General features: G+C 42.6%; 1 protein-coding gene across 2 annotated transcripts in view; it reads right to left on the bottom strand.

Annotated features, from left to right (window-relative positions):
* MICAL2 (microtubule associated monooxygenase, calponin and LIM domain containing 2) overlaps positions 1–24,900 on the bottom strand; it is a 210,018-nt gene that overhangs the window by 9,914 nt on the left and 175,204 nt on the right. For both annotated transcript variants that reach the window (XM_080641865.1, XM_080641871.1), the window contains 3 exons: positions 20,384–20,490; positions 14,877–14,969; positions 12,020–12,113 (listed from right to left, as the gene is read on the bottom strand). In XM_080641865.1, the coding sequence (XP_080497991.1) occupies positions 12,020–12,113; positions 14,877–14,969; positions 20,384–20,490 (294 nt within the window). The remainder of the gene's footprint in view (positions 1–12,019; positions 12,114–14,876; positions 14,970–20,383; positions 20,491–24,900) is intronic.

Below are 24,900 nucleotides of genomic sequence, written 5' to 3'. Positions count from 1 at the left end.
CTTTGCTGCATTATATCCTCAGGCTCCAGACAGACTTTTATCCTGGATTTCATGTCCCTTTTCCAATATTCCTTATGTGTCCTTCTAAAATGTGGCCCATTAGAGAGTCCCCTGTGCAGTCCCACTAATTTGTCTGTTAATCCTCACCCAAGGGTATTTTTCTATTGATTTTTAGAGAGATTGGAAGGGAAAGGGAGAGATAGAGAGAAACATTGATGTGAGAGAGACACATCGATTGGTTGCCTCCTGCATACACCCCAACCAGGTCCGGGGGAACCTGCAATCAAGGTACATGACCTTGACCGGAATCGAACCCAGGACTCTTCAGTCCGCAGGCAGATACTCTATCCACTGAGCCAAACCGGCTAGGGCCCCACTGATTTCTATTGGTGCTATTCTCCACAAACACAGGTTGAACTGAATTGATCGATTTAATTTTTTTCCAATGGAGTAATTTGTAATTTTATAGCCTACAGTTCATTTTTTAGAGTCTTCCTTTCCTCCGTAGTCAAAAATCCTTTTAAGGGATCTTCCAATGTGGACTCATGTGCAGATTCCAGGAAATCTGCCTTTCCAAAGCCTGGGGTCCAGGGGATTGTGCCTTGCCCATACTGGCCTTGCTCTCAACTCTAAGGATGCACCGAGACTTTGCTCCACGCTCTCCATCGACTCACTGCCTCCCATCAGAAAACTTCCTGTGGGTCCTGGTGAAGCCTGGACCAGCGTTGCCCCTCACTGCAGATGCAGCAGAGCGAAGTGGCAGAGGGCCTGGGCTTGAAGATCCAGCGGACCTGGCTCAGCCACTTAACCAGTGTGTGACCTTGGGCAAGCAACCTCACATCTCTCCACCTCGGTGTCTTCCGGTGAAAAACAGGGATGATCGTAGTACCTGCCTCCTAATTAGGTATGGGGATTAGGTGAGATGTTGCATGTAAAATGCTTACCACGGTGGTTGGCACATAGCAAACAGTCAATAAACTGTCCCATTGCTGCTAGTACCTGCTGTTTTCTTCCAGTGTCGACTTCTATATAGTTTCCTGTGGGTTATTTTCGGTTCGCCTTTAAAAGTCAGCTAGAGTGTAATCCCTGGCTTGGTTTTACATGCCTAAACTTTGCCTTGTGACTTCACTTGAGGTTAATAAAAACTCTTAACAAATTATTATTATTTTTGGCCCCATGTAAATGAGAAGGTCAGATGGCTGCTGGCTCATCAGCACCTGCTCGGGAGGACGCCAGTGCTCTGCCTGCAGGGATCATTGGTTCAGGCATGTCTCCATCTGCGGCTGCTGTGGGACAGGAAGCCTCTCTAGGGCAGGGGTGGCGAGACCTGTGTCTGGGAACCAGGGCGCAGCTAGAATGGTGCTGCTGGAGGGCGTGCAGCCCTGGCTCTGTCTAGATAGCTCAGCCATCTACCCCTGACGGCCTCCTCTGCCAGTGTTACCACTGGCTGGTCTTCATTAGCTTACATGTACTGTACTCATATCATGCCTTTTCCTAGACAGAATGCAAGGTTTCCACTTGCTCAGGTGGAGCAAAGTAATCAAAATGCAACACAAAACAACTTTTTATTAATGGAGTTATATTTTGTGCTCTTAAACTTTTATTGATTTCAGAGAGGAAGAGAGAGGGAGAGAGAGATAGGAACATCAATGATGAGAGAGAATCATTGGTCAGCTGCCTCCTGCACACCCCACACTGGGGATCGAGTCCGCAACCCAGGCTACTTTGGTGCTTTTGACAATCGATCCTGGGGCCCTTTAGTCGGCAGGCCAATGCTCTATCCACTGAGCCAAACCAACTAGGGCTGGAGTTATTTAAATTGGCTCACTTTTCCCCAAGTGAGCTCTAAAAACTACAAAGCAAGTTTGGTTACTCCCTACTGAAGTTGTCGGATTACCCTCTACATTCAAGTTCAAATCACCTAGCTGGACAACACTCTGTCCCTGCTTCCAGTAGAGGGACTGGCACTTATGGTCAGTAACTTTCACCCCAGTGAATAATAACAATACATGAACAACCTAGTCTTTAAAGTCACGGCTTTCTAGCCATTTTCTTTTGTTGGTAATGCTGAGTACTTCTCTGATTGTGTACCGGTGTGGTTTTTTCCCAGGTTGGGTCTTGTTTAAATGCTGTCTGCTTTTCAACTCTCTGATTCTTCAGATGTGATTTCCTGCCTCCATAGACTCTGTGAGAATCCTCGTCTGGTGTCTGCTGCACTTCTGTGTCTTCCACATCCTCACGGATGATCTGGGCATGAAAGGGCAGTAGAGTATTTGCAGCCAGAACCCTGTGTAGGACGTCACTGTGCAGGCGTCTCCCCCGGAATGGCCGGGGTGCAGCTTCTGCCTCTCCTTGCTGGCCTCTGGTCAGCTCTTAGCTCCTGTGCTCATCCCCAGCCCATTTCATTTGAATCTCTAGCCAGGCCTTCGGTACCCAGCGCTCCAGGTACCCTGACCTCCCACAGGCGCCTTACACATGTTGGTGACGATCCAGAACACTGCACTGTGGGTGTGGCCTGATTCAGTCTTGACCAAGCCAGGATGCTGGAAGGAAAGCACCCCCCTTCTCCCGCTGGCTCCCCCCCATCCCATTCCGGGAGCCAGAGCTGCAGTTGAAAAACAAAAGGTCTCGTGTCCTTCCTTTTTAAACATTTTTTTTTCTTTTGGTTTTGTTTTGCTTTTGGCTACATATCTATTCATTATAAATAAAGTTTTTCTTGCTTTAGAATTTTATTGAAATAATATTATACTATATGTAGTTTTCTAAAACATGCTTGTTTTAAAATTCCATATTATGTTTCTAAAATGCATCCATGTTGCCATTCATTTTCCCTGCTGTGTATGCAGTCTTCAGTTGTATATGCCATGGTGGGCTATGCCACAATTGACCCATTTCCCTATTAATGGATATCAAGGTCATTCTTAGAGTTTTGCTATTGTGAATGATGCCGCTGTGAAGGTTCTTGTATGAGTCTTCTGGTCCATGTAGGCAAGAGTGTCTCTGAAATACACACCTAGGAATGAAATTCTTAGTAAGATATGCAAATGTTCAGCTCCACAGCATGAGGCCAAATTGTTTTCCAAAGAGTTGTGAGTCTTTTCATTTCCACCAACATTAAATAAAAAGCTCCCTTTGTTTCCCATCCTTACCAATACTTAGTATTATCACATTTTTACAAGTGTTGATAATTCAATAGTTTAAAATAGTTTCTCATTGTAGTCTTAATTTGCATTTTCCTAATTATTCATGAGTATTTTACTGTGAAATGTATATTTATATCATTTGCTTATCTTTACATTGAGTTGTTTGCCTATTTCTTGCTGATTTATAAAAGTTCTTTACGTATCCTAGAATATTGATTTTTTTTTTGGTTATATTTGTTGCCAATATATTTTCCTAATTAGTGGATTGTCTTTTCCTTTATAGCGTTATAGACTACCAACTTGATTCTTGTTAACTTTTAGGTTAAATTATTCATATTAAAGTCTTTAACTTTTATGAAACGTTTGCTTGTATGATGTAAGGTAAGACTCAATTTCATTTTTCCTGTATGGGGAGCCAGTTGTCCCCGATTCACCTTTTCCTGTGGCCTGCAATGCCACAGCAGGCTCACGTTGGGTTTTCATGGATGTTCGGGCCTCCAGGTGGCCTTCAGAAAAGTCCTAAAATTGGCTTCATAATGGTGGTGCACATTTTTGTTAGATTTACTCCTAGGTATTTTTTTTTTTTTGCTAATGTTAGTGATATCTTCTTTGTTATTGCATTTTCTAACTGCTTGATGCTGATATATAGAAATGCAATTCCTTTTTAAATTTTGATCTTATATTCAATCACCATCATATAGAGTCTTATTTTTAATAATTTATTTGTACATTCTTTTGGGTTTTCCATGTGAGTAATTTTATCATCTGAAAAATAAAAACAGAAAAAAATGTTTCTTCCTTTCCAAGCCATATGCCATTTTTCCTTTGTCTTCCTCTGCTGGCTAGGGTCTCCTGTACAATGTTGAAGAGATGATGGTAGGCACCCTTCTCTTATTGCCAGTTTTTAAAGAAACACTTCTAATATTTTACCATTCAACAATGGTGCTTGCTTTATGGTTTTGGATGGTATCTTTCAAATTAAGAATGTTCTATCTTATTGTATGCCTTTTTGCTAAAAGTTTTTATCCCAAATGAGTATTAGATTTTGTCAAATGATATTTTCTTCTTCTATTAAAAAGACCATATGGTTTTCCTCTTTAATTTGTTAATATGATGATTGTTGAATCACCCTTAGATTGCAAATTTTGAAATTAGATTATATGTTCATTCTAATCCTTTATCTTTTTAAATCTTTACTATACTGCTGTTATGTCTGCCCCTTTCATTCCTAATTTATTTATTTCTGTCTTCTATCTTATTTTTTAAATCAATTTAAGATATTGCCTCTAGTCTTTTTAAAGAACCAATATTTGGCTTGCTTGATCCTCTTGATGTTATCTTTATTTTCTATATAATTTACTTTTGCTCATATATATATATAATTTTCTTTCTTTAGGTTACTTTAGGTTTGTTTTCCTTTTTCTAAATTTAGTTGTACACTTGGCTCATTACTTCTCAGCCTTTCTTCTTTTCTAATAAAAGTATTTAAGGCTGTACCTCTAAGAACCACATTCACTGATCTATTGCTTCCCTTTTCTTATTTAGTATATTTAAATTTCCAAGTATTTTTTAAATATCCATTTTTTATTTTATTCATGAGAAATGTATATTTTTGCTAAATATGTGGTTTAAAAATATCTTTTGGCTATTGATTTCTAAGTTAATTACATCATAGTATAGAACAGAGTCTGTATAATATAGATTCCCTGAGACTAAATTTGTGAACTTATGGTCAATTTTTGTAAATCATCATGTGACATTGCAAAGAATATACATTCCGTAATTTGGAGGTGCAGGGTTTTATAAGTGACCATTAAATTAAGGTTATTATTGCATTATTCAAATTTATACTAATGTTTTATCTGCTTGACTATCATTACTTGAGAGATATACTAAATTCTCATGCCTGAGAGTAGAACATTTTCCCTGTGGTTTCATCATTTTTTTGGCTTTATATATTTTGAGCCTATTACAGTCAAGTCCATATACATACAATCAAGTCAGTACATAGAGGAGTGGTTAGAGCATCGGCTTGTGGAATGAAGAGTTGTGGGTTCGAATCTGGTCAAGGGCATGTACCTCGGTTGCAGGCTAGATCTCTGGCCCCAGCCTCAGCATGTGGGAGGAAACATCTATCAATGTGTGTGTTACTGCTTCTAATATGATTACTCCAGCTTTATTAAGTTAGTATATATTTTGCCATCATTTTACTTTAAAATTTTCTGTGCTTTACACATGTCTGCTAAACAGAATATAATTGGGTGTTGTTTTGTTGTAACTAATATGACTATTTGGGTTTGTTTCTTCCATCTTCCTGGATGCTATCTTGTCATCTTTTTTCTATGCTTTTTTATCGCTACTTAGAACGGAATTAGAATTTTTGTTTGATTATTGTTTTCTCCTTTTGTTTCCCCCAACTGATTTGGAAGTTATTCATTTTATTTTCCTTCTTCCAGTGATTACACTTAAAATTTAAATAGGCATTTCTAATACTTTAGCAAAGTCTAAACTTAACACCTTAACCTCCTTTTAAACAATATAAGGAGCCTGGAACACTTTAGTTCTAGTCATTCAACTCCCAACTCAGAGCTATTGTAGCAATAAGATATCTTTCTTATACATCATAGCAGGAATGTTAAGTTTGATTATGGTTATGGTTGATGAAATTTAAGGTGGTGTTGCCTGCTTACTTTTACAGTGTTTTTCTGTTTGCTCATTTTTGAATGCAATTTACTATTTGTTTAAATATTTACACATAGAAATAGTATAGTCCAAGTTTAATAATTAATATAGTTGAAGTTCTTGGCCATTGAAATGTGTTGTTTTTGCTGACTCTCATTCTCAGTGACTCACTTCTTTGCGTTTTGGGTGATTTTAAGAATTATTATTATTATAAGCTCATAGTTTATTGAACTTAACCTGTCAGATGGGATCCTGAGAGCCTAAACTGAGGCATGGTTTCTTTAGAGGATCTATACTTGGTCTGGCAGAGCTAGAACTTGGCTTAATGTGGGAACCTCAAGGTCAGCTCCTTAACTTCTTGTTAGTTCCAAGACTTAGACTCTAAAACCAGGGATATTTCCCCCCAAGACCACCCCGGGTTTCTGTTTTTGTGCTTGCTTCTTTCCTGGCACATGTACATTTCAGCATACCTTCTTCTTTCTTCTTCTTGGCTCTGAGAGATTTATCTCACTTACTTGAGAGCACTGCAATGTTTTTAAAAGGATGATTGTAGTGAATGGGCTTTTTTAGGATCTCGTCCACCATTCTGCTGCTTTATAGTTCTTAGAAACTCCCTTCTGTATCTGTGGCTCAGGCAGCCATCTGGTTATTTGGTTTTAAATATTTTTCCAGGTAAAATCATTATGACAGTGCTTTTCAAATCAGAGGGCTGCAAGATTAATTCTATGGATCATAACAGCAGAGATATGGCAACCCATCCAGACACCTTGCTTGCTTCCCCATCAGCTGTGGAGTCTTGTTATTCCTGGCCATTCTCTATGAGGTTGGAGTTCTCTCCTGACCACATTCCATGGCTTTATGTGATGAAGTAATGTTGCCTGAGCTTCAGGCAACACTGTCCACCCTGTCTTCATATAAACCCTCCAGGATCACAGAAGGTCTCGGCCCCCACACCCCCTGCTCTGTTGGCCTTTGAGAGCATAGCAGCCAGCCACCTGGGATGGCAGGCAGGCCTTGGACTCACTACCTTTCAGTACAGGTAGGGAACAAGTCACTGTGGAAGGTTACCTGAAGGATGTCCATCCCCTGAAATCTATCCCCAAACTATGGCACGCGGTTGGGGAGGCATGCCTTCGAACCCCAGTGTTTGCTTCTCTTGGTTAAACTGCTTTTACTGAATTGGTTTTTTGGGGGTAATAGCGTGAGTCTACATTGAGATCCTAATATGGACCAGACATGGGAAATTCATGTATTATATATTTTTATAGAAACTAGTTTAAATGTCTTCTAGGGAGTGTAGTTTTAAATGAATGTGAACAATTGAACAAATAAATAAATACAATATGAGAAATTGTTGACCATCCAGCTATGTTTTATAATGACATGAATATGAAAGAAAAGAGGAGGTATGCTCATTGCACTGTTATTTGGAAGCAGCCCATGTGCCCATCAGTAGATGAGTGGAAAAGAAAGCTGTGGTACATTTACCCAAAGGAGTACTAGTCCGCCATGAAAAAGAAGGAACCTTACCTTTTGCGACAGCATGGATGGACCTGGAGGGTATTATGCTAAGTGAAATAAGCCAGTCAGAGAAAAACAAGTACCGTATGATTTCACTCATATGTGGACCCTAATGAACAAAATAAACTAACAAAATAGAAAACAGACTCATAGGTACAGAGCATAGATTGAGAGCTGTCAGAGGGAGAGAGGTTGGATGAAAAAGGTGAAGGTATTAAGGGGGAAAAAAAGAATGGAAGAAAGAAAAAGTAGGAATTAACTTTTCTGAATACCTATTATATACCAGGCAGTTCTTTTTGGTGCTTTACTAACATTATTTCATTTAGTCTTTTCTTCGTACCAACCCTATAAGGTTGGTATCATTAGTCCATTTTACAGATAAGAAAGTTTTGCAAAGAGGTAATTGTCATATGATGATCACTTTGGGATTCAAACTCAGGAATGTCTTACTTTAATTGAATCATAGAGTTGTGGCAAACCAACCCAAATTCCTTGCATCCTTAGCCATCTACTTTGGAGTCTTATTCTTTGCCACTCTCTATGAATGGCATCAGGATTCAAACACAGGAGCATCTGACTCTAATATTTCTGTTCTTTTCAGGACACCTCACCCTTACATTATCCAAGAAATTATTCTTCTTTCTGTTCCTCAGCCACAGTCTAGATAAAAACCACAGAGTATACTCCAAACTACTTCCCTCTTCCTGGCTAGGTTTTCATTTCAAGTTCTCATCATAATGTGTGTGCCTACTGCCACCTGCTGGCAGCCTGGCAATCCTGATGTTTCCTTGCAAACCCCTCTATATGATGGAAAAGCCATCTGGCCAAAAAAAAAGAAAAAAAAAAAAAAAAAAGGCAAGAAGCTCAATGCAGACAACCAGCTGGTAAACCTTCCCAGAAGCTGGTAAGCTTAAAAGGGAGGACTAATTCCCATCCACCTCCCTTGGGGATACATCCTTTCTTCTTCCAAGTCACTTGCAGTTTTCACCAGATTTCACCTGTCCCTAGGGACTGAAAGAAAGAACAAATTCCGTCATCCAGACCATCTAAATGTGAAGGACGGTCTCTTGCTAAATTGGGATATTCCATGACCCCAGCACATAACACTGACCACTGTGCTGACAACCAACAAGCCCGTGGTAGCAGGGCCCTGATTAAGAAGAGCTTGAGTGGCTGGCAAAGCTCGGCTTGGCCTCCTTACAGAAGGTGGGGCCCAGGGCAGTCAGGACACGAGTATCCTTTACTCTGGGAAGCCAGGACCACCAGGGGAATCCATCCCCTTTGTCAGGGACACCCATCTATAACACACACACACGCGCACACACACACACATACACACACACGCACACATTCTACAGAACATAATGACTTGTCTTCTGGGGTGGATTCTTAGATTTTTGTTTCTCTTTGTTTTCCCCTCCTTGACAAAATGGGGAAAACCCCTTCCTGGAGGTGGGAAAGCATATTTCTGACTGTTGGGAAAAAAAGAAAGCAGGAATTGTTGTCACGACAATTAGGAGCTCATCAAAGCCTCATTTTGCTCTTCAGCCATCATTGCCATCCGTCCTGCACCCCCGCATGTTCCGCTAATTCAATGCCTGCCTAATGAATAACTCCTAGGAACAAAAGACCCTTTCAGGCGGGAGCACATAATCATTAGAGGAGACTTGCGTAACTGTCGCAGACTACTCATGTTTTCAGGCCTGTCTCTAAATTTGGTTATTCACAACCTTTATAGCTCAATATTATTGCCCAACTGTGATCATTTTCTAATTATCCTAATAATACCTATTAAATAATTCCCATTACATTACTTGAACCAGAGCAGCACAGGCCAGCTCAAATACAACTTAACCTAATAAGCATCGGTCATTCATTAAGCACCAGGGCAATCTCTTAAAGGGGCTGAATATTAAACTGTAAAGGAACATTATTATTGCACAAATGTTATTACAAGTTAGGGATGTATTAATTTTGATGCCTGGTTTGCAAATCTTCCATATGGCTTCCTTTGGGGCTGCGTTCCATGCCTTGACTCTTTTAGTCTTTAGCCCCTAGTTGGTTTGCATCTGTCACCCACACAAAGACAATCAAAGAGGAAAAGGCCCATAAACTTAACAGGGAGATTAAATTACCAAAGATATAAAGAGAAGGAATGGCATCCATCTTCTGGCCAGGTTAGCGTACCTTGGACAACACCACAAGCATCAGGGTTTCTTTAGCTGATAACTCGAAATGGGGAGATTTTCAGAAGTGTTAAAATATTGGTTTCTAGAATATAAATCTCAAGCAGTGAAGAATAAAGAGTGAGTTCTTTAACAGTGTATGTATGTGGATATCAATATTTTGTTAAGTAATATCAAGTAACATTTATTGCCCACACTCTGGGGGACACTTTGCCCACCAAGACCCTTAATCCTCAAAATGACCTGGTAATGTGGGGACTATTAGCTCCATTTTTCAGATAAGCAATATGGGACCAGAGAGGTTAAGTGATTTTCCTAGGACTACACAGCCTAAATGCAATGGGACAGAATTTGAACCCAGTGCTCTCTGATGCCTATAATTCTCCCTGCCCCGCTTTGCCACAATGCCTCCCCAGCAAACGGAAGCATGCCCTAGCATTGCTGGTTTATCTCGTTTATTTCTAAGGCTCTCACTGAAATCAGTGGATTCCTAAAGAAAAGCACCAAATAGGCAGTGACTCTCACTCCAAGCAGCAGGAGATGGGTATCATTTTGGTAATGAAACCTACTTCTGATGAGTGGATTTGGGATTTCTTTACAAGGACATGCATAGTGTATTTTAGTAAGAACAGGAACAAATATTTATTAATCAATTATGCTATCCACCCCATAGTCAGGCCCTATGCTAGGGCTTCCACATTAACTGTTTTAGCCCATCCTCACCACAAATCCAAGAAACGGATATAATTATCACTCTTACTTTACAAACAAGGAAACTGAGGCACAGGGGGGTAAACTCTGACTCCAGCATTTCCCTGTTAACCAAAGACACGTGAGCCATACAGCTAATACTAACGCTGGGACCCCAGGGCCCCTCGCTTGGATGGCCCCTCACAAGGCTCGGGGTGCAGCCCTCACAATTTTGCGGGCATGACTGTGTATGAGCTTCAGGCCTCATAAAATCTGGGTCTGCCCCTGCTAGTATCATCACTCTCAAAAAACTGAAGTTTTAAGAGAATTGAAATCCTAACCTTTTGCTATGTTGTTTAATCAGTAACACATTTTCATGGTTAAACAGAGATATATGTTTCCAGCGTTGGGTTTTTCACACTTTATATCCAAAATATAAAAGGCTAAAGACATCATGTCACAAAGCTAGAGAGACAATACTTCTCACAAACCCTAAGGTTTCCCCTCCCTCCCCCAATTCACTACCCACACAGATGCTGGGTAGTTTTGAAAAATACGTGTATTTCTTTAAGTCATCCCTCACCCCAGAACCCTTCCCCGGCCCCTCTTTCGTTAAGGCATTTCACGTCTTTTCACATCTGGCCTTTGTAGGTGCTGCTCCCTCTGCCAGAACAGTCTCCTCGCCTCACTGGTGAACTCCTTCCTCCTCTGGTTCTCATCTTGACAGGCCACCCCTTCCGGGAAGCCTAGCCTGACCGTCCCTCTTCCAGGACCAGTTAGGAACCTCTTGCTCCTGTGCCCATGCCCCCTGATGCTTGTCCCTAACACAGCACTGGTCCTCCTGGATTGTGGTTTATTTCTCTACAGGTCTGTGTCCTTCGGTGGACTGTAAAGCTCTCAGAGGCAGAAACTGTCAGTCATCATTTTAGATCCACTGTCTTCATGTCCAGCAATAACAGGGCTTCATCAGATGAATTCTGTTTGGATCTGAGAGTCTGAAGCTATTGGTAGAATAGTTACCATTTAGTGCTTTACCTGTGCCAGGCAGTGTGCTAATTTTTATATATGTGTGTGTGTATATACAGTGTGTGTGTGTGTGTGTGTATATATATATATATATATATATATATATATATACACACACACATATATATGTAAATGTGTATATATGTATATATATGTAAATGTGTATATATGTATATATGTGTGTATAAATGTAAATGTATATGCATCTATACACATATAAATGTATATATAAATATATACACAGAGAGATACTTATACATATCCATATATATGTATATATGTAAAATTTCTTCTTTAATGCTTACATCAACTCTATAAGGTTGGAAACCACTTATCTCCATTTTAGAGGAGAGAAAGTTCGTAAAGATTTAAAACATGACTGGCCTAAGGTCATACAGTGAGTAAAGGGAGAAACAAGGATTTTCACTTTAAGTCCAGGCTTTGAATCACTACCAACATTGCTTGAATGCCCAAACAGTTCTCCTGAATCTATGCTAACCCCTGAATTGCAAAGAACATTCACAGTAGCAGATAACCGGGCAGACCAGAAACCCAGGGACAAGGCCCATAGGCCTACCAGTGCCCCTAGGAATTTCAAACGGTCACGTTGACTATGAAAGTGTGAAGCAGCTGTAGATTTTGCGTTGTGTCGATATTGACAGAGCCAGAGGATGACAAGTCTCCCTGCTTTGCCCAGACAGTGAGGCCAGCACTGTTCTCAGACCACAGCCACGGGTGGGGCTGCTGCTGTGGATCTGTTGGGATGCCTACCTGCTTCTCCTCTCAGTGCTTTCTCCAGCCTTACACCCTGGATCTCGGAGGCCCTCTGCCGCTCCTCCACCTCCTCCAGCTGCCTCTGGATGGCCTGCAATGCCAGGGTTTTACGTCACATGGGACCCTCGCACAGAGTCACAAGAGGGGCCAATTCTGCCACTGCCTTTCCAAGAGGAAGAAGCCCTTCCCCATGTGATGTCACCTCTTTGATAAACTGGGTCAGGACCCCCGAATTCCCAAACAACTAGAACTTGACATTTCCGTTCTTTAGCATGAAGACATAAAGTAAGGAGTCTGTGTGTCAGCTCAGTTTGCCCCCAAGTAGATGCTAAAATAGTCCCCCTTGACCAGGCCAATCACACAGATGTGCTCTCAGACAGAGGCTGCGGGGCCAGGTGGGCAGTCCTCCTGGCTCCTGGACGCCTTGGAGCCTCAGCCTGTGACTATGCTCACCAAGAACCACGACTCTGAGTAGGACAGGGGCCCTGGGGGCAAACACAGAGCACGCTCACAGTCCATTCTCCTGAGAAGAACCGGCAGATCCCTCCAAGAAATTGTTCTGGAGCAGGAGACCTGGGCCAACTCCTAGGGCTGGGTGTTCCTTTCTCTGTCCGCCTGGCTCCAGTCCTCAGCTATAGACTGTACCTACTCCTTCACTGCCCTGCGGGGCGGGGCCAATGCCCGGGGTCTTTTACTGTGGAAGTGTATGGTAACTTTGTTACCAGCAGGTTATTAAGACACCAGATGTTTATCCTGCTAAGGGATAACCTCACACCCTCCCTAGACTCACCATTGGCACCTAGTAGGGTTTGGGGTCATGAGTGGGTTTGCATTTTCATGTTTACTTTCCCTACTAGGCCTTTCTCTCTTGTGGATCATTAGGAAGGAAAATGAGGGGAGAGCCTGTCCTCTGTCCATTTTGCTCACCCACCGTTTTCTCTGTTTTCAGATACCATGCTGCCAAAGGCACATCTCTTGGTAGAACAGACTTGGCACCTGGCAGACCAGGTATATTTAAGGACCCAGCAGCTGTTGGGGCAGGTAGTATGTGTGTGTTCTTTCTCCTGTATCTCACTCCAACTTTGTCTCACTCCCTTTCCTCCTTAACTCTGCATCTTTCTAAGTCTCCCCTAGATTTAGGGGTACAATTGCCAAAGCACCTCCAATCCCCTGAAGAGGCCTGAGCAGCCACCTGGCTCCTCTTGTGCCAACGAAGAGTGTTTAAGCCCCAAACATAAAATCTGAAATAGCTGGGAATTATATCTTAAACAACTTATAATTTCATGCCCCCTTCCTCTCTGTCTCTCTTTTAAAGATAATTATATCTTTATAAATCGGTCTCTTGCTGGCATGGTGTAGAATTGCAAAAGGAAAGAAAACATTTAAATAACTTTATTACTGATTACTTTGTAATTATGGCTATGTGGTTGTTATGGAGTAAGCGGAGTCCCCCTCACCCCCATTCATATGTTGAAGTTCTAACTCCCAAAGTGACTATATTTGGAGACAGGGCCTTAAAGGGGTAAATGAGATTAAATGAGGTCAAGAAGGTAGGGCCCTAATCTGATGGATCTGGCATCCTTATCAGAAGAGGAAGAGATATCAGAGATTGATCTCTCTTTCTTTACATGTGCACAAAAAATAAAGGCCATGTGAGGCTATAGCAAGGCAGCTGTCTACAAGCCAGGAAGAGAGTCCTCACCAGAAACCCACCCTGAAGCCACCTTAAGCTTGGACTTCCAGCCTTCAGAACCATGTGAGATGAATTTCTGTTGTTTAAGCCACCTACTCTGCGGTAGGTTTTTATGGCCACCCAATCTAGCTAATATAGTGGTCATTCTTTAGACACTAAGGATGAAAATCTCAAAGATTAAAAAGGAATGCAAATGAAGACTCTAATGGCCATTGTAATTCTTCTCCTATCGCCACCTATTGACTGGAGTGAAAATATAAGAAGGGGAAATTGCTGAGCTTGCCAGTCCATATCATAAAGACATATCTTGTTCTCAGAAGGGAAAGTTGGTATGTTTCAAAGAAACCTGTTTTATGAAGCTGAGAGTGGACAGAGGAAGCTGATGGAAATTTTCCCTGTCCACCCCATGACAGGGGCAGCTCCCAAGTCAGTGACCATGAAGGGTAAAGGAGGTTGGACTAAATGATCTCCTTCTTGTAAGACACAACTTCCAGGACTGCATGGCCAGATAAAGGGAATAATTAGAGAAAGGAATGTAAGGGTACAATGGATTAATATGAGAGGTCATTCAAAGTCTGTTTTTCCTAAAATCTAACTGTTCTTGAAGGCTACCTTTGAGGGCCTCAGGGAGAGGGAGGATGCCTTGCCTGTCTGCTTCATTTTGCCACTCTGTGAAGAGGTGGGCAGATCAATTTGGGAAGAAATGTTTGCAGTGGGCCAGGAAGCCTATATCAGAATGTTGGATGCTTATGTTGTTCAACTGATTTTGCAACAGAGACAGCTCCTAATAGCTGTCAGTTCAGCAGAGACACTGGCAGCAAGTTGAGGGAAGGTGTGTCCGCACAGACTGCTATGTGGCAGTCAAGGCCGGAGATGGTTCCTCGGCCATGTGTTGGCTGTTATTTCAGGCTCACTTTGCTGGAAATGTGTCTGCAGATGGAAAGGCTGCTGGGGGTGGGCCAGGTTAACACCAGGGCTCTCCAGGCCCCAGAGTCGCACCAGGGTTTGAGCCAGCGCCTTTGGAAGGGCCAGGAACCTGGTCGCTCAGAGAAGAGGAACCGACCTTTCTCCAGCTCACCTCCCCACTGCAATCCCGACTTCCAAAGGGCTTTCTGATTCCCAGGGTCCCAGGCCCACTCACTCATATCAAGTTTTCCTGACCTGAGCTTTATGAAGTCTTTTTAATTCTTCTTGCTTAACCAGTTGTTTTGTTGCTTTTTCCAACTTCCTTCTTCTTCTAAGTGTCTTCCTCTCCTATAAAAATCAACAGAGAAGAAAAAATATGTCTGAGAAAATGGGTTGAAACTGACAAAACACTGTCACATAGGCTTCTGCCCCCTGCACCCAAACCACTGATTAGCTTCTAGAACAGTGACGCCCAAGAACCTCTGCAATGGTGGGAATAATCTGTATCTGTGCTGCCTAAATGTGTAAGCCACCAGCCACATGTGGCTTTTGGATGCTTGAAATGAGGCTAGTGGGATTAAGAAATTGAATTTTATTTCATTTTAATGAGTTTAGATGTAAATATAAATAGCTACATATGGCTAGTACAGTGGTTCTCAACCTTTCTAATGCCACGACCCTTTAATACAGTTCCTCATGTTGTGGTGACCCCCAACCATAAAATTATTTTCGTTGCTACTTCATAACTGTAATTTTGCTACTGTTATGAATCGTAATGTAAATACCTGTATTTTCCGATGGTCTTAGGCGACCCTGCTAGCGGTTCTCAACCTGTGGATCGCGACCCACAGGTTGAGAACTGCTGCTGTAGAGTTCGTAATGTAAATATTATAGATATTTACATTATGATTCATAACAGTACCAAAATTACAGTTATGAAGTAGCAATGAAAATAATTTTATGGTTAGGGGTCACCACAACATGAGGAACTGTATTAAAGGGTTGTGGCATTAGAAAGGTTGAGAACCACTGGGCTAGTAGGTGCCGGGTTGGGAAACGTGTGTGTGTGTGTGTGTGTGTGTGTGTGTGTGTGTGTGTGTATTTGTGAGTGCCTGTATAGAACACTGACTTGGTTCAGTTGAAGGAAAGAATCATACAAGAATTACACTCTCCATAGGTGCTACCATAAGGCCCAGGGGTGATTAGTCTGGGACACACACACACACACACACACACACACACACTCACTCACACACAAAGTATACTACCTGAAAACCAGTTAACAACTTTAAATAGTCCTTAGGTTGGGTCTACATTGCCCAATTAAACCTGGGAATAGAGGAGCATATTTAAATGAAATGAAAAGTGTTCTTGGCTGGAGAGAGGCATAAGATTGCTTCTCTTCCCTACTTCATTTAGCTACACAAACGTATCATGAATGTCACTGGGTTCTTTGTGTGCCTGGGCTTGAAAAATACAGAACATTCAAAACTGATGCATTTTAATTAGATGTCTGGATTGTGATGGTTCCATTTCCAGGTTTCAGACCCAGAGGAAGGGGAAGTAGTGGTGTGGCCAGCTCCACACATTGGAAAGTTCAGGAGACACTCTGGTTGGAGAAACAGCAGAGGATGATGGGGGGCCTCGGGCCGGGGAGCCTGCAGAGCTGGCATCAGTTCCTAGCCGAGCTGCATGAGCTATAGCAAGTATACACTCTGAACGTCAGCATCCTCTTCAGTGATAAGAACGATTTAATACCTACCTTGTAGGGGTGTAGTAAGGAATAAATGAGATAAGGCAGGTCAAGCCCTTTGCAGAATATTTGAAAAGATATAGTATAGAAATTCAGTACATACTATGATTTATATTATTATTAGCATATTATTATATTACTAGAGGCCTGGTTCACAAAAATTCATGCACTCGGGGTGGGGGGGGGGGGTCCCTCAGCCCGGCCTGCACCCTCTCACAATCCAGAACCCCTCGGGTAGGGTCCCTAGGCCTGGCCTGAGATCAGGGCCTATCGGGGCTTTCCTTTCCCGGGCTGCAGGCAGCTGGCCCCACCCCTGCCGCTGCCACTGCTTGCCATCTGTGCAGTGCTGCCCCCCCTTCCCTGCCACTGGTGGCCTCCCTCTATAGGCAACAGGCTGGGGTGCAATGGCTTGGCTGGCCTGGGCCTCCCTCTTTCTTTGCCGGGGGGTGGGGCCAGCCCTTCGAGGGGCCGTCTGCCTACCTGATCACCCCTAACCACTGGTCTGCCTACCTGATCACTCCTAATCACTCTGCCTGCCTGCCTGATTGCCCCTAACCACTTGCTTGGGGGTGGGGCCAGCCCAGCGAGGGGCCGTCTGCCTACCTGATCACCCCTAACCGCTGGCCTGCCTACCTGATCACCCCTAACTGCTGGTCTGCCTACCTGATCACCCCTAACCACTGGTCTGCCTACCTGATCACCCCTAATCACTCTGCCTGCCTGCCTCATTGCCCCTAACCGCTTGCTTGGGGGCAGGGCAAACCTGGCAAGGGGCCATCTGCCTACCTGATCACCCCTAACCGCTGGTCTGCATACACATTAATTTTCTATAATAGCATGAGGATTAGAGCAGGCTAGAGGTTCCTTTTTAATGCTGACAGAAACAAATATGGAATTAAAAAGTTATTACAGTGCAGTGGCTGCCTGGGTATTCAATAACTGTGGTTGAACTGAAAGTTTGTCCATTAAAAGGACCATAAATCCACAAGTTGGGAATAGACCTACCAGGGCTGACCCAGACACTGCCAGAGGAATCCGGGTCCATTAGAGGTTAGAGATTAACCTTCAAAAGCATGAACCATCCTGGCTTCATGAATCCTTGTCATTCTGACACCTGTTCCATGGAGGGCCATCACTCTCCTTAGAAACGCTCCTAGTTCTCAGGGTTCCGAATGTCTATGGACCATCAGTGACAACATTGATCTCAATGATGAAACTTGTTTTTTATAGAATTCCCTTCAGGATCTAGAATCCTAAAGGTCTCATTGCTCTCCTTCATCCTTGGAAGGAAATTTTGGCTCTGAGAACTCAAACTTATTCCATATCATAAAATCTCTACTTCTAGAGGGTAACTTCCTGATTGACTGTCAATCTCTCTGAACAGAGGTTCTGGGACATTGGGGTGGGGTAACCCCTCTTTCAGGCAGCCAGGACCTTACTGGAAAGGCTGGGGAGGGGCGTGTGGAGATCACTGGTAATTGTTATCCAGAGACTTTACCACTCAATCTATGGAGAGTTGGTGCATTTATTCAACAAACATCTCTTGAGCTTACGACCTACTAACCTACAAAACAAATCCCACTATTGAGTGTTATGTGCCAGACACTGTACTAATTACCTCACATGTATCATTTTAATTATCCCTCAAATGAGACTTATTTTATAGATTAAAAAATCAAAACTTAGAGACGTTAAATAACTTGCCCAAGATGACACACAATTAGTAATTGGTAGAGCCAGGAGGTAAGCCCAGGTCACCTGAATCCAGCATCCATATTTTCATATAGTCTGTTCCGCCTTTCCTGTGTCAAATACTGTGCAGGTATATCAAGAACTCCTGCTTTATAGAAATGGCAAAGTCTTCCCCTGAATTAAGACCATTTCATACAATTTCAAGGGAGGAAGCTTCAGCAGCATCACACCGTCTTAGCCCTTCCCAGCAGCAGAACTGCCAAACCCCATGGCTTTACCAAGAATCTGCAAAGCAAAACCTAGAAGAGGAAAGAAAGTCCTTTATTGCTATTTATGAACAGATGTTGACATAGAAATGAGGATGATTCGTTAACACCCAGGTAGTCTTACGATATGCCAGGCACAGTTCTTATATCCTTGGTGATGGTGATGAGGATGCAGAGAGGAAAAGAAAGAGATGAAAAGCTAAAGACGAAAAAGATAAAGGACAGAGAAAGGAGAACTCTGGCGGGACGAGGACAGCTGCCCGTCCAGTCTCTGGGATCCAGGCATTGGTTTCAGGGCAGAGCAAAGGGAAGAGGTGGAGTGTGCATATCCTGTCTCCAGTTTCCTACGCAAAGCTTCATTTGAGCTGATAGACTCTGTGCCATACGTCTGGGGACACACCTGTATGGGACAGAAGACATAAAACACCGGAGTGTGTGTGTGGGGGGTGCCTGGCCAGTGTGGCTCAGTGACTGAGTGTCAACCTATGCACCAACAGGTCACAGTTCACTTCCTGGTCAGGGCATGCCTGGGCTGTGGGCTCAATCCCCAGTAGGAGGTGTGTAGGAGGCAGCCGATCAATGATTCTCATCATTGATGTTGCTATCTCTCTCTCCCTCTCCCTTCTACTCCGAAATCAATAAAAATATATTGGGGGGAAAAACAGGGACTTCTCTTGTTCCTTCACTGTGAGCCCTTAGGAAGTCCTTGACCAGCTTTCCTTCCTGTAATAGCGGCCACATCAGAAGGCAGGTGAAGGGGGCAGGTGAGGACTGGTGCTGTTCTGGAACAGCAGGAGGACCAGGAGTTACCGCAAGGCTTGCCTTACGTATCATGGTCTTGCTATTTGGATGTGTTGGGGCCACTCCATTCTTTTCTCTGATGTACGAGTGTCAGGATGGCTGATGCTGGGGCCTCTGCCTCATTTGAATACAGAAGTACACTCTGGATCACTCAAAAAGAGGAAAAGGAAACCCCAGAAATCAACACACACATAGAATTCATTTGTGTTGAGTAACAAACTAATCAGAGATGCCTCAAGTTACAAAATTAAGAGTCCATACATATTCTCTCATTCTCTCTCTCATCTCTCACACTCATGCCATGTCCCAGCCCCCTCCTGACTTGCTTCAGCCGGGGCCTTGTGGAGCTGGATCCCCTGAGTGACTTGAGATGATGCCAAAGTGCCTAGTGCCAGATATGGAAAAGTTGAGTCTAAATAAATAAATCTGGTTCTCTCCCTTTCTCCTTAGATCCTCTCTCTCCAAAAAGTAAACATGAACAGAGCAGTGCACTGCGCCTGTGTCTGCCTGGGAAGCATTTTAGGTCTATCCGTTCAGCATCCCAACCCTATGAAACTGCTCTGGCCCCATGGATAAGAAACTATAGTGAGCCGTGGTCATGGGGTGCGTGTCTCTATGGGGTGACATACAGGAACATTTGAGGAGATATAACAGTGTTTGTACTTTTTAAATCTGTGGGGATGGGAGTTGTTTAAAGTGTTCTCCAGAAATATTAATGTCATTAAGCAAGGAGGACTGCCATCTCCCCAGCCGACCAGCGACTAGTCCCTTCCACAGCAGGGATCCTCAGAGCATCCTTACTTACCTGCAACTGCGTGGCTCCTTCCACATGTCTAATTAGAATAAACATAACATTTCCTATGCAATCTGCTGCTTAAATGAAGCTGTGCTTCCCCTGGGGAAATATGCATCTGCTTATTGTAATTTTTCCAATAGTTTACTTCTTGGACCACAAATTAAACCCACTTTTAAGAGCTGTAGTCACCAAATGGTTTCAAGGAAATACGTCTGTTTTCTTTTCCCTCCCCAATTTTATATCTCTGAGAAAGGCAAGCCCATAAAAGTTAACAACAAAAAATAGAGATGATTCTTGGGGTACCCCAGGTAGAAAGAGCAGTTTGCTGTCAGATGCAAGGAAATGTGATCCTTCTAATGAAACCGCTGCAGCTGGAGCCCACATTGGGTCTAAAGTCTGCAGGGTAAACAGCCCCACCAGCCAAGGCCCCCTTTGGTTTGCCAAGTGTTGTTACCTTTGACCGCAAGGAAAGCTGGGGATCAAATTCTTCATCTGCCGAGGAGGAGGTGGTGGAAGAGGCAGCCCCTGTCACCTGCGCCCTGATGGGGACGTGCTTGGGACCTGAAAGGGGAACACAAGAACTCACTGAACTCCCAGCTTCTCCTCTTACTTCGTGACCCAAAGCTGCCTCCCCCCCCTCCGCCCCCGCTCTGCCCCGCTTCCCTTCCTCCCTGCCCTCCCCTCACTGCACCTGCCATGAGCAGGCGGAGGCAGTACCTAAGGGCAACTGAAAATTTGGCCCTCCACGTTAATTACACTTCTGGGTCCCTGCCAAGAGCTTTGCAGCTCTTTCTTCACGTCAAAAATAAAGGTATTATGCAGAAATCAATTAATTCCTTAAACACCATTTATACCGTGTGTTGCTTGAATGCGTTCAGAGATGAAATCTATTATTAAAATACTTGCCTGAAGTTAGCTGAGTTACCTAAATGCTTGTGTGTAAGGTTTGTTCTGCAGAGTAATTGAATGCAACAAAAGTCAGAGCCAGCTCTTAAACAAATCGCCTTTCTGCGGCTCACAGCATCTGGTACCCATTTTTACTACATGACATCTGCTCAGTGTAAAAGAGCTGGCGTCAGAATGTCTGGTCATAGAAAAAAAAAATCCCAAATGTAATCAGAAGCAAAAGGACTCTAAGCCGAAGGTTTTATCACATAGTCTCATGCAACATAAATATTTCATTAATTATGGCTAAACAAATGCCACTTCTATTTTCCTAACTTGCAGATATTATCACATCACCGAAGTGAAGATTCAAATGCCAGGAAAGGCAGTTTAAGATAGGGAGGGCTCAGCAACACAGGGCCCACGGGAGAGCCGAAGTCAGGGGGATATGGCCAATTCCGAGCAAGAGGTAGATGGTTAGAGGCAGCCAATGCCCGTGTCCACCAGAGTCTCTTTGGGATCTGGCTAGGAACCATGTGCGATCAAGTGTTCCAGGTGCCAAGGGAGGCGTTTATTCTTCTCAGCAAGAACATCTGCCCCTCCACATCCACCTGATGCAGAGTTCATGATTAATATCTGGATGGACGCACTCTGGACACTGAATAGCAGGACCCGCTAGGACTCCGTGATACGAAATTTACTAATTTTCACTCTGCCGTGGCAGCTTACATCTGAATAGAAATATGGATTGGGCAGGGAAGAAGGTGGAGAGGCAATCCCAAGCCGACTAAACATTCCCTCCAAACTGCCTTTTCCTCTCCATAATGTTCAACTATTTACCCCGGTGGGAGCAGCCAAGTTTTAAAAAATAAGTTTAACCTCCAGGAGGAGCACATTTACATATGCTGTTATTCAAAGCAAAATAATGCAGAACATGTATATAATAACACAGTCTCTCTGGGGAGGGAGTTAACTGTTTTTCCACTTTCATTTGCAGATGGGAAAACTCAGGTGAAGATGGTTCAGGGAGCAGCGTAACAATGGGAGGAGGCAATGTTAGTGGTGAACTGAGATTGTTCCCCAGTCGCAGCCATAAATCACCCCTGAGTAATTCAGTCTGAGTGTGTGAGCCTGAGGAATTGTCTTTTACCTCCCTGCGTGCTGGGGGATCGTGATTTTCTAACTTGCAGATTTGAATTACAAGGTTAAAAATGATCACCGTGAAGAATCTAGCACAGTGCCTGGTTCATTGGAGCTGCTTAAATAAATATTATTGGCATCAGCAATAGCTGCTGCTTCACCATTCATTGATCGAAATGAACAATACTGCAATATTAGTAAAACCACCTGATGCACCTTCATTTAGAGGAAAACGTATAGTAACCTAAGGTTACAATGTTTTCTAACTTTTGAAAACAAATGTAATATTCCCATTGAATTTCATTTTGAAATTGAGGAGGAAATGTTCCCACATAGAATGCATTTCTTAAACTTCTGGCAAAGTTACACAAAGTTATACAGGTGCCTCTGCATCTCTTCCCCTTTATGCCCTTCCATCATAGAACCATCCATTCTAGACATTCACTCATCATTTGCAGAGTTTAAAAAAACAACAACTTTGCAGCATTGTTTCACTCTGGCTATAATGGGGCGACTCATTCCAGGATTGATCTCCCACCATGAAGCCCTAGAAGTCAGGACAAAGCATATGAAGCAGCTGTTTCCAGGTGTGGGACCGTGGGAAGTGTAGAACTGTGATACAGGTGAGAACAGAAGCAAACGAGTTTAGCTCTAGATCACAAATGCTTCCTCTGCCCTGGGGCACTTTCTTCCAGATCACAGCCAGGTAGGAAGAACCTTAGCAGAGCACAGGTGATTCACTGGGCTGAAAAGACGGAGATGAGCATTTGAGGAGGCTGGGCAGCTGGAATGTGTGAGGGAGAGTACTGGAGAGGCGGGAGCTGTGCAGAAAAAGAACTTCAGAAATAAGCACAGAGGGCCCTTTAGTTTATTGCTTAATATGTAGATGCACAGAGAGAAACTGCATGAGGCTGGGCAAAAAGCTGCTGGGGAGTTACAAGCTAAATAATGTAGAAAGCTTTTGCAGGACTGGAAAGTGTTCACGTCCCCTGACCCCCAGCCAGGGGCATTAGTAGAGGCCATGGAAGAGTCCCACTTTAGCAATAGGGATAAACGAACCCTAAAGGTTATTACAGACTCACCTGAAGATGCTTAAAAACAAGCCTTGGGAGAAATAAATTGATATGCAAGTACTTTACTACCTCTCCATACATTCTTTACTGCCTACTTAATATTCTTCAAATGAAGAAACAAAACTTAGACTCTCTGTGTAATGTAATAGTCACAAAATCTAGCAGCCTAATCCTAATCCTAACCCTAACCCTAACCCTCACCCATCCTCATGCTTAGTGGGTGTCCACCCAACTCCACAGGGACCCTTCCCAACTTCACCCGCTGTAATTCTTCATCAGGCTGTTCATCAGTAGCCTTTACTATATACTTTATGATAAACTGGTAAGTGTGTTTTTAAAAATATATATTTTTTTATTGATTTCAGAGAGGAAGGGAGGAGAGAGAGATAGAAACATCAATGATGAGAAAGAATCATTGATTGGCTGCCTCTTGTACACCCCCTATTGGATATTGAGCCCGCCAGCTGGACATGTGCCCTTGACCAGAATCGAACCTGGGACCCTTCAGTCCACAGGTTGATGTTCTATTCACTGAGCCAAACCAGCCAGGGCAAGTGTAAGCGTATCTGAGTTCTGTGCCATTCCGGCAAATTATTTAACCAAAGGAGGGGGTTGTGGTGAACCCCTGTTTATAACCAGTTGGTCAGAAATATAATTGACAATCTGTAAGGATACAGAAGATTTGAGCAAACACTACTAATACATTTGTAGAACAACACCCCCCAAGAACTAGAAAATACACATTTTTCTTATCTAGAGCCCATGGAACATTTACTAAGTTGATGCTATGCCAAGCCATAAAGTAAGAATCAACAAAATTCAAAGGCCTGAAATCATACATAGTGAGATTAAGCTAGGAATCAGTAATAGAAAATAACACCAGAAATTTTCAAAATGAGATCACCAGACGGGAAAGCTCAGGTGAAGCAATGCTTTTCTAACAACCTATAGATCAAAGAAGTACTAAAAATAAATTTAAACTGATGATTAAAAGGGCATAACAAAACAACTAGATGCAGCTAACACAGTGATTAGAGGGAAATTTAGAGCTTTAAATATACACATTATGCAAAAGAAAAGTTGAGAATTAATGCTCTAAGTTCTATTTCAAGAAACTAGAAAAAGAACTACCAATTGAGCCTAAAGAAACTAACAGGAAAATAAATCAAGAAGAGATTATGGAAGACAATATAGACAAAGCAGAAATAAAATGGAAAAATTTTGTTTCTTTAAAAAGACAAAATTGATAACCACCTAAGAAAAATGGCTAAGAAAAAAGAGAAGGAAAACACAAGGGACCAATATTTGAAATAAAAAAAATCCTACAGTAACTATTTTATGACAATAAATTTCAAAATTTAGATAAAATGGACAAATTTATTGAAAAACATGATTTATCAAAACTGACATAAGAAAAAAGACAATCTGAGTAATTCTACCTATCAGAGAAACTGAATCCGTACTTAGAAACCACCCACCAAAAAATTCTAGGCTCGATGACTTCATTTATGTCCAAATGTTTAAAAAATACCAATGTTAAAAAAAAACAACACACAACTCTTTCAGAGAATAGAGAAAAACAGAACACTTCGCAACTTGTGTTATGAAGCTAGCCTAAGTTTGATGACAGAACTTGACAATGCAAGAAGGAAAAAATTCAGACCAATATCTCTCATGAGCATACGTGTAAAACTACAAAAAACAATTAGCAAGAAGTTCATTCAGAGAGAAACCAAGATGGTGGCATAGGTAAACACCTAAACTGCTGCTTTGCACAACAATTTCAAAACTACAACTAAAAGACAAAACAGACATCATCCAGAACCACAGGAAGGCTGGCTGAGTGGAAATTCTACAACTAGAAGGAAAGAGA

The sequence above is a fragment of the Plecotus auritus genome, assembly GCF_963455305.1.
Source record: "Plecotus auritus genome assembly, chromosome: 9".
Taxonomy (NCBI): domain Eukaryota; kingdom Metazoa; phylum Chordata; class Mammalia; order Chiroptera; family Vespertilionidae; genus Plecotus; species Plecotus auritus.
This window is presented reverse-complemented; position numbering and strand designations above follow the sequence as displayed.